General features: G+C 40.2%; 1 protein-coding gene across 1 annotated transcript; it reads right to left on the reverse strand.

Annotated features, from left to right (window-relative positions):
• Positions 1-216: 216 nt before the first annotated feature.
• On the reverse strand, positions 217-1,443 carry LOC137271870 (uncharacterized). The gene has a single exon (XM_067804262.1). The coding sequence runs from the start codon at positions 1,441-1,443 to the stop codon at positions 217-219; it is 1,227 nt and encodes a 408-aa protein (XP_067660363.1).
• Positions 1,444-11,081: the final 9,638 nt, after the last annotated feature.

The following is an 11,081-nucleotide window of genomic DNA, read 5'->3' on the forward strand; positions in this document are numbered from 1 at the left end:
CGCCCTGTCGAGTGTAGTTACTCCGATGTAGAGTGGACAGGATGGTTTTGAGGGCTGCAGTTTCCAGGGTGGCTATTAGGTAAATACAATGAAAGGTTCGTGTGTGGGGACATGCTTAATGTTGCAATCTCCTTGTGAAGGTGGATGGTTAAAGACTAAGATCTAGTCTCAGAAATGAACATATTTTACAAAAAACATACTGATCATAAAAAATAATCATGATATGTGAAGAGGAGTCCAGAGAGTTTCTTCTGGACTTGCATTGGCTTTCGTGGATATATTTGTTTCAGGGTCTGTATGACAAGAGGATGGTTTTTGTTGCAATTTTTGTGTGAAGGGGGATTTTAATGCTGTAATGCTCGTGCGAAGGAGGATGGTATATGTTGCAGTATGTTCGTGTACTGGATAAGGTTCGTGGTTCTTGTTGCAATGTTCCTGTGCAGGATGGCGGTTCTTGATGCAATGGCTGTCTGCAGGGGCGAGGCTCTTGTTGCAATGTTTGTATGTAGGATCGTGGTTCCAGCTGCAATATTCGTGTGCCGCAATGGTTGTCTGTAGGGGCGAGGTTCTTGATGCAATGTTTGTATGTAGGATGGTGGTTCTTGTTGCAATGGCTGTCTGTAGGAGTGTGGTTCTTGTTGCAATGTTTGTATGTAGGAGTGTGGTTCTAGTTGCAATGTTCGTGTGTAGGATAGCGGTTCTTGTTGCAATGTTCGTGTGCAGGATGGTGGTTCTTGTTGCAATGTTTGTATGCAGGAGAGTGGTTCTAGTTGCAATGTTCTTGTGCAGGCTGGTGGTTCTAGTTGCAATGTTCGTGTGCAGGATCGTGGTTCTTGTTGCAATGTTTGTATGTAGGAGTGTGGTTCTAGTTGCAATGTTCGTGTGCAGGATGGTGGTTTTAGTTGCAATGTTCGTGTGCAGGATGGTGGTTCTTGTTGCAATGTTTGTATGCAGGAGAGTGGTTCTAGTTGCAATGTTTGTATGCAGGAGAGTGGTTCTAGTTGCAATGTTCGTGTTCAGAATGGCGGTTCTTGTTGCAATGTTCGTGTGCAGGATGGTGGTTCTAGTTGAAATGTTCGTGTGCAGGATGGTGGTTCTTGTTGCAATGTTTGTATGCAGGAGAGTGGTTCTTGTTGCAATGTTCGTGTGCAGAATGGTGGTTCTTGTTGCAATGTCTGTATGTAGGAGGATGGTTCCTGTTGCAATGTTTGTATGTAGGAGTGTGGTTCTTGTTGCTATGTTCGTGTGCAGGATGGTGGTTCTAGTTGCAATGTTCGTGTGTAGGATACTGGTTCTTGTTGCAATGTTCGTGTGCAGGATGGTGGTTCTAGTTGAAATGTTCGTGTGCAGGATGGTGGTTCTTGTTGCAATGTTTGTATGCAGGAGAGTGGTTCTTGTTGCAATGTTCGTGTGCAGAATGGTGGTTCTTGTTGCAATGTTCATGTGAAGGATGGCGGTTGTATGTAGAAGAGAAGAGTGATGCTTGTTGCAATGTGTGTATTTAGGAGTGTGGTTCTTGTTGCAATGTTCGTGTGCAGGATGGTGGTTTTTGTTGCAATGTTATATGTTCGTTTCTGTTGCAATGTTTGTCTGTCTTAGCGTGTACATAAAGCCATTTTCGTGTGTATGAGCGTGAATCCTGTTGCATAGGCCTATGTTGGTTTATGTTGCAATGCTCGTGTGCAGGAGCGTGGATTATGATTGAATGTGAAAGAGCATCGTTTATGATGCAGTGATTATGGCTGCTCTTCACCTGTCTGAACGCAGACAACCACTTCCTTTTAATGTAATCTTTTCGAAGTCAATTTAATACGTTTTACGTCGTTGAGTTTCTTTAAACGACAGATTTCTTGGCAGACTTATCAGCGCGTGGCGGAACGCGTGGGCCCGACAGTCCTAATGATATGAAAAGATCCTATTGAATGATGTTAAAAGAATCAGGGACAAGGAACCGAGCTGAAATGATGTGCTGATATTGTACAGATACAACTGTTTCTCTCATATTCTATGGCAGAATCTACTCCCCGGGGGTTAAATGGTTCACTCGGTATTGCACTTCAAACTCGCATAAAGAAGAGGAACGTAAACTGCGTGACAGTTGAAGAACTCCGTTTGGGTTAATCTCTCTCTTCCAACATGGTTATACACCGTAAAGAGAATAATGTTCACGTTTGAGGATCAGGCTTGGGACGTTTTGTCATTCATGGCAGCACCTTTCTCCCCAAGAGCGTGGATTCAGCGCTTTTGAAAAGGAAGGGTGATTAAGGATATATTTTTATAAGTGCAGACAGAATTTGAAATATAGAATGGGGATATATGAAAATATGTATAAACGATAAATCTAATTTAATCAGAAGCATTTGTCTTGACTAGAGCGCCCAAACAATCAACTGATGGCAAATTTGGTTGAAACATGCCAATCAAAGATGTAGTTGTTTAGCTCCTCAAACGTAGCCACGTTTAGGATGCTTCAGAAATGTCTCTCGTGTCTACTCAACAAATTGATTTCTTTTTGCTTTCATTTGCCTAAACCTAAATCAGTAAGAGTATTTTATAGAAGAAAGATCTTTGGGTTTGTTATATATTTAAAAGCTTGTAATATCTCTTGATTTCATTGTCAACTGATGGGCATTTAACAATAGATGATTGCGACCCTTCAAATTATTACCATAGATGATTGCGACCCTTCAAATTATTACCATAGATGATTGCGACCCTTCGTTAGAATGATTTGTGATTTACACAATAATTTGTCTAGCGACTTTAGCGACACTTTAAGGGTTAATGGTTTCTTTTAACAAAGGAGGAGTGAAACCCAGTACGTGAAGATGTATAATGTAGTACTTAGTAACAAAATACAACATTTTATGTTACATTACTCAGTTTCAGATTAAAAAGTACGTTTTATTTTAACATGTGATAATATTGTTCAAATATGTTTCACGTGATTTTCGCGAATTTTTGAGCGAATACACATTTGTGATATGCACAATCAAGTTAACAAAATTAATACTCAATTAATTCTGATATTATTTATTTAATTAAAACATTAATAAATTACAGTGTGCCACGTCACATCAAATAATAAATCTGTGCCTCATAGTTCGATAGTTCCCGTGTGCCACGTCATATTCTAACACAAATCAGGATGATGCACAAGCACTGGGGACGGGTCAAATGACGCGCATGATTTTCTTCAAGCTAAAAAACACAGTAACTGCAGAATCGTGCGTTTTATACGGGCATCCTATCCGGGACAAACACCAGATGGATAGTGATAACCATAGTTATCCCGGCCTAATGATAACTTTAACATCTTTTACCGTGACTTATGTCAAATCACATTACAGATTTTTTCAGGCAGAAATCAGCCTCAAAGAATCAGCCTCGCTTCAAGAGATCAGAGTTACAGAATCGCCCAGAGCTGGAGCCCAAACCAGGTAAACTGTTAATAAGACCGGTAGCACTGCACATTCAGACAGGAGGCTGGACGGGGAAGAGGAACGCTTACACTTTCAAGACATCCTTAATTCACATCTGGTAACAAAGTCGAGAGCTTTTCATTTGTGGTGAAATACGCTTTTGTACCCACTGAGTCATGTTAATCTACTTTTTCTGGTTGCGTCCGGTTTACTGAAGCATGTGATGGGTGAGAGGGGTTGAAGGCGGCAGGGATGTAGGGGGTGATCTTGACTCTCCTCTTACAGGCTATCGAGTCCTCGCTTCCTTTGTTTTACGCCTCCTTATTTCAAAGGGAACTAGCAGTCTCTGTTTCAATGTCGTGATCCTTCGCTTGGTTCGAGAGTCGCTAAAGCCGTCATTAGTTGTTATAATACTGTTGAGGCTTCCCCAAGGGGTCCAAGGGAGCCAAACATTTACACAGCCCCAGGGTGAGGGAAGAGGTGGAGTCAACTCGGCCCAGGTGGGGAAGGGCCAGGTTTAGAATTCTGCAGCGGAAAATCCGCCATTGAAAACAGCCATGTGATCTCGTCGACTTGCCAATTTCCAACCATGCACTCTTTAAGACGGATTCAGTAATACGTCAGCGTATTAGTAATTTGCGCGTTGCTGTCTCGCGATCAAAGCAGACGACACAATAGCACGTGCTGGCAAGGTCAAATAGGTGAGGCGGAAGCAATGTGGACGCAGGCAGACGACAGAGAAAGAAGACATATTGTCGCAGACGTCACTTTAATCTGTGTTTGAACACCATCCACAAGAGTTACCCCCCCTTACTTCACGTTTACGCACGCGGTGACTGATAAACATAATTATTGATACAACGAGCGGGTTGTGGTTGATAATCATTCTTGACATGTTTATTTGTCCATTTATCAGTGTAACAGGTTTAAGCTTGATGTTTTGACAATTGCAATTATCGCATTTCAAATGTAGATGATTGAACACAATGTATGAAATAGGTAAAGTTAATTACACTTGTGACTGTCGTTCAAGATCCATCTATGCGCGCGCATGTTATTATGAAGCGTCTGCATATGTAATATATTCAAGCTGAAACCTGTGCATAAATAAATAAGACGTGAATCCGTAATGTGAACATGATTAGTATCAGTGGTATTTACGATTGTGGTTTTAATGACATTTTGCCAATCATCACGCCATAGTTCACAATAATAATGTACTGCTTCGTCATATTTTATCTTGATTGTGTAAACTCATGTATAGTTTTAATGAACCAAATTTAGAAAAAAAACATTCATTTCAATTTTCACCTGTTTGGTGTTGTTTATTATATGTATACAGAATTATTGGTATTGAATACAACAGTGGTGCCTCGTTAAATCGTAAACATGACAACGTATAAATAAATAAATAAATAAATAAATAAATAAATAAATAAATAAATAAATAAATAAATAAATAAATAAATAAATAAATAAATTTGCGCATCCTGAATACTGTACAAGGGACGATAATTTTTTTCTCTCCTTCTGGTGTTATTCAAGTCAAATGACCAAGTTCGAGCAAATTAATTCGTGCCAACCGCTAATCCTCCTCATTACGACATTCAAATACTGTTTTGTGTTACATCCAGTAGTCAGAGTGGAGACATGATTAAAAATCGGATAAATTCTCCTTGGGTGAACAATAATTTCTGGACAAATGCGATTATAATCAGGTAATTATTCAATATCGGAAAACCAACACCACTAATTGATTAATGAAAGAAATTAACTGAGTATTTTCGACCGATCTAACGAGCAAATGTCTCTTTGAAATATTCATTTGTGAATCACTCGTGTCCAAAATGGGGCGGTTTCCTCTTCTGAGAAGCTTATTCTAAGACGTCCGTAGTAGTAATGTCGAAGCTATGCAAGTTGGTATCCAGTGTCTGTTCCCTTCTAGGACCTACGACACAGAATGGAATTCTACCTAAACTATTCACTTTAGTTCGTTTGTGTAGGGCTTAAACAAAAAATATGAATCCGTTAAATCACATTATGCTCATAAACACCAACTGCATGTGAACAGAATAAATTATTTGTTTTGTCTGATATTTCAAAAAATAAACGTAAGCCAATAAGATAAAAATATTTCTTACAAGAAACATATTTCCAAAAAGCGCTACTACCACCGCCACCACCGCCACCACCGCCACCACCACCAACAACAACAACAACAGCAGGAACAAAAAAGGTCCTCCTCCTCCTACTACTACTACAACTACTGTTGCTACTACCTCCTCCTCCTCCTCCTGCTGCTGCTGCTACTACTACTACTACTACTACAACTACTACAACTTTTTTTTTCTACTACCACTATCACTACCACTGCCACTACCACCACCACTATCACTGCCACTGCCACTGCTACTACTACTACTACTACTACTACTACTACTACTACTACTACTACTACTACTACTACTACTACTACTACTACTACTACTACTACTACTACTACTACTACTACTACTACCACCACCACTATCACTGCCACTGCCACTGCCATTACTACTACTACTACTACTAATACTCCTACTACTACTACTACCACTATCACTGCCACTGCCACTGCCACTGCCATTACTACTACTACTACTACTACTACTACTACTACTACTACTACTACTACGACTAACGGTAATATTTCTAATGACAGCAATAATAGCACTACATAAATACCACCATCACTGTCCTTCTGACGGTGATAGCATTACAGTACAACATTATTCAGCGATGTTACACTATATAACATTACACTGAGCCGTGCATGAGGCAGGAGTGTTATATATAGGTTTCGGTTAGCACACTATATGTTATTATCCACAAATAACACTGCCTGAAATATTTCATCAAGAACCAAATTTAACTTAGATAATACTATGAGTTACTCATTCCATTATGGCTGAGCCATCTTATTAGCATAATCATCCCCGCCCCCTCTATGGCTACGCGGAGATGTCACTTAAACTGTTTTCCTTGTCAATTTCAGTTTGGGTCTGTGTGTATCTTTGCGACAAGGGTTTAAACAGTCTGGAGATTAAGCGGATCCCTTTTCTATTCAAACAGAGTAGAGGCCTTGTCGAGACACCCCGGCACCCGGCATTGTACACGAACAAGCATCTTTACACATGAGCTCGTAACATCTCAGAGACACTTTCATTTTGCGCTGATACTGGTGACGTGGTGAATGTGTGTTAGACTGAGGCTCGCAGCCTGTCACCGCCCCTTTTACAGCGACACCGTCACACATGGCGCACGTAGTACTGTAAATCATGTATCTGTCAATGGAGAGGGACTAGTGTTCATGATACAGCGTTTGATAACGTGTATCACCTAACAACAACGTATCTTCATTGAATCATGCGTACTAGCATGACATTGGATCATGCATGGTGGAGTAAAAATGTATCATACATTTATAGAACAGCGCTATACTGAATCGTGCATGTTGACATAAGAGTGCATCACGCCTTCTTGCACTGGCTGTATCATGCATGCTGACAAAACAAAAAATCATGAATGGTGGCATAAAGTTGAAAAATGACTGGTGGGTTGGAGGTGAATCATATCTGTTTGCAGAACAGTGAATCATAAGAGTTTGCAGAGCTGTGTACTGTAGAGATAATATGGTCGAGAGGATCATGAGTGTCGGCAAGGCAGAGAATCATGCGCCGACATACCAGACAATGATAATGTCTACTGTCTGAACCAGGAATCATGCGTGTTTACAAAACTGAAACCATGTGCACTGATACAGCAGAGAGTAATGTCTGTTGGCATAACGACGAATCGTGCGTGTTTACAAAACTGAAATCATGTGCACTGATACAGCAGAGAGTAATGTCTGTTGGCATAACAACGAATCGTGCGTGTTTACAAAACTGAAATCATGTGCACTGATACAGCAGAGAGTAATGTCTGTTGGCATAACAACGAATCATGCGTGTTTACAAAACTGAAATCATGTGCACTGATACAGCAGAGAGTAATGTCTGTTGGCCTAACAACGAATCGTGCGTGTTGGCAAAACTGAAATCATGTGCACTGATACAGCAGAGAGTAATATCTGTTGGCATAACAACGAATCGTGCGTGTTGGCAAAGCTGAAATCATGTGCACAGATACAGCAGAGAGTAATGTCTGTTGGCATAACAACGAATTGTGCGTGTTTACAAAACTGAAATCATGCGCACTGATACAGCAGAGAGTAATGTCTGTTGGCATAACAACGAATCGTGCGTGTTGGCAAAACTGAAATCATGTGCACTGATACAGCAGAGAGTAATGTCTGTTGGCATAACAACGAATTGTGCGTGTTTACAAAACTGAAATCATGTGCACTGATACAGCAGAGAGTAATGTCTTTTGGCATAACAACGAATTGTGCGTGTTGGCAACGCTGAAATCATGCGCACCCACACATCAGAGAATAATGCATGTCGAATCATGTGTGTTGAGACTAATCCAGGATAACATAGGTGTGAATAATGCACGCGGATATATACCAGTAAAGCTGTAATGCATGGGATGATTTTATGCACGAACAGGAAAAGGAACCCACCTATATCCCTTCAATAAAGAAACGATAACTTGATGTTTTCAAACACTGTTAAACAAAATAGGTACTATTCTATTTTGGGGTGGTATATTTTGGGAGCTCCAAGTGGTGTGACAGAAAATGGATGGAAGCTTTTTTCGACGATGCTAGCATAATTATGGTACGAATAAAGCTTGACTAAAATGTACATAGAAGTGTGTATTTCAGTAACATATTTGACCTATGGTTCTCAAAAAAGTATAGTCTTATAATTCCCCGCATGAAATATATACAGCTGCACGTCAGTGTTACAAAATCCACGAAATGCAAGCTGCAAATGAATGCGAAGCCAAATTTTATAACGCTGACTAATAACACAATGTCATAGTATTGTGTTTATGGTTTCTTTCATCGCATGTTTCATTCCACATTGTAGACAGGTAGTCATTTGATCAATCCTGTTTCTACAGCTAGGATGAAACCATGTTCTAAGTGTCCCTCCACACGCAACACAGGCCCCCTAAAGTCTGTACCCAAACAGTAAAGTTGCTTATATATTCATACCCTTAATACTTCCTCAAAGGTTTTCGTAATCTCGTAAAAAATCTGATTTGTGTAATTATACGGTAAACATCTCCAACAGCCAGGCTCGTAAATATCGCTTGTTCGTTTGATACAATGCAAGTGAAGCTATAGGACATCCTTGTCTCCTCCCTGCTGCATATTTACTGCAGCGTTCCTTTGTGGAGTGTCTATTTTCACATAGCTTATATTCTTAGCATTTCTTCAAACAAAAGTATATACGAGACAAATAGCGTAGAGGGGTATCGGGTAACCGGGTAGACTTGAAGTGTCAGTGTTGATTTGTCGACATGTAGGGGCATAGTCGAAGTAATGAACCGTACACAGCCCATGTAACATCTCTGTCACTGAACACAGAGACTCTCATTTTATAGGGATATTGCTGACATCCGTTATATTGTCCTTTGTACACACGGACAGGCGATATTCACGTTTATAGCCTGGTATGTGGTATGGTTATTCCAATTTCTTCATGTTGGTCCATGATGGTCTCAAATGGAGGCTGTTGGCTTTATCTAGAATTTCTGTCCACCCCACTGCACATGTGTACTTTCGAGTCGTTTTTAGGGTTTTGGTAATACTTTTACGGACTTTGATTATCTATAGCGAAGATGACATTGGATAAAATTTGGAATTTCGACATAATGAATAGAAGTTAGGATTAGCACTCAGAGGCTTTTATTCCCTATGGAGCATCCCTAAAGACGCCGCTGATGTTACAAAATGCAACAAATGCTACGGCGACTTCTACTACTACCACTGCGACTTCTGCTACTACAACAAGTACTACTACTGCTGCTGCTGCTGCTGCTGCTGCTGCTACTACTACTACTACTACTACTACGGTTATGTACTCTACTACTGCTAATAAAGTAGTTGCAACAAATTGTCTTCTACTGCTGCTAAAACTGCATCACAGAGATCGACCTGTATCTATACTGAGTAAAAAAAAAAGAAACTTTACATTCTTTCTTCAGGGCATCATAGAAGAACAGGAGATGGTAAGATGGTTAAATTGTTATTATTTCATTGCTGAGATCTGTATGATGTACTCGATACACTGATAGTGCCACAATCAGTTCCATTAGGCTACATCGCCGTTCCAAAACATGGGAAAACAGAATGTCAAGTCACAAGAATAAAAATTCGAAATTTCTCAGTTCAGTATTGTGTATGACCGCCCCGTGCATTCACCAGTGCCAAACACCGTCTCCTCATCGACTGCCTGGTGCTTGTGAACACGTGGTTGAGGATTCCATTGCTCTTGCAAGGCAGCGCCAAGTTTCCTGCAAATTCTTAGGTTGGTTCCTAAGACCACGAAGTCTTCTCCCAAGTGCATCCCAAACGTGCTCTATTGGATTAAGGTCAGGGGTCCTCGATGGCCAGTCCATGACGTTGATTCCAAGGAAATTTCGTGTCAACATCACTGTATGCGGCCGAGCTGCCATGAAAGGAACGAGTTCAGGGGTGAGCACGTGGTCCCAGTGATAGACTACACGTGCAAACCTGATTTGGCACTAACGTCATTTGCACGACGAATGGATGGGTTTGAGTGGGGTTTGCTAACGCTTTTCTAGAGTCAAAAGATAGGGATCCCATTTCGGATACATAGATGCATTATCAGAGGAAAATTATTCATTATTTTTAAAAAATACGTTTCTTTTTTGCCTAAGTATATATGATTTCGGTCCACTGTTTCTAAAGTTTCTGCAAACACAGACAGCTGCTGCTCCAGAATATTTTCTGTCCCTTGATTTCACAGAAGCTGGACTTCAAATGTGTTTCCTTTCTTTCTTTTCCTCTTTCCACCAGCTTTATAATACCACCGGAGTCTTAGCAATGTATAGATTATACACACTTTACATCCTTTCCACTCCAAACTATCTTAGATTTTCTCTGAAATGCTTTTGAAACTGATGCAACCACACACATACTTGTTTTACCGACTCATGCGATCATTAAGACACAGTGTTCGAAACAGAAGAGTTTGGGCCTAAATATCACTTAAACAACTTTCTTGGGCATGCATATACGTCCCTCTAAGACGCTTCGCCCTCATCCAACCCCTCGTAACGCCAGGGTCCCACGAATTCATAAAACGAACTACCATTCGTCATCAATGCTGGGAGAAAGAGAAATGATAACGGTATGAATAACATAATATACTTCTGCATGAGCTCTTCAAACATGTCGACGTGCTTTGATTGTATTGATGTATCATCTTTCTCTAAAATGTCAAAGGAATTGTTCCCATGAGACTTGAACCTGTTGACAGTGACAAAAAGCTAAAATATCACAAAATAATCAATAAAACGAATCTCGCTTACAGTGTACATTGCATATCTGGAGCTTCCTTTTAAGCAGAGTTTTCCCTGTGCTAACTGATTTATTCAGTACTGATCAGAATTATATGAAAAAGACACAAATATTGCTTTAAAAGAGATGTTTTGAGATTTAGATATGATGTAGTGATAGTAAATGTATACCATAGTTAT

This window comes from Haliotis asinina, chromosome 2 (genome assembly GCF_037392515.1).
Source record: "Haliotis asinina isolate JCU_RB_2024 chromosome 2, JCU_Hal_asi_v2, whole genome shotgun sequence".
NCBI classification, from domain to species: domain Eukaryota; kingdom Metazoa; phylum Mollusca; class Gastropoda; order Lepetellida; family Haliotidae; genus Haliotis; species Haliotis asinina.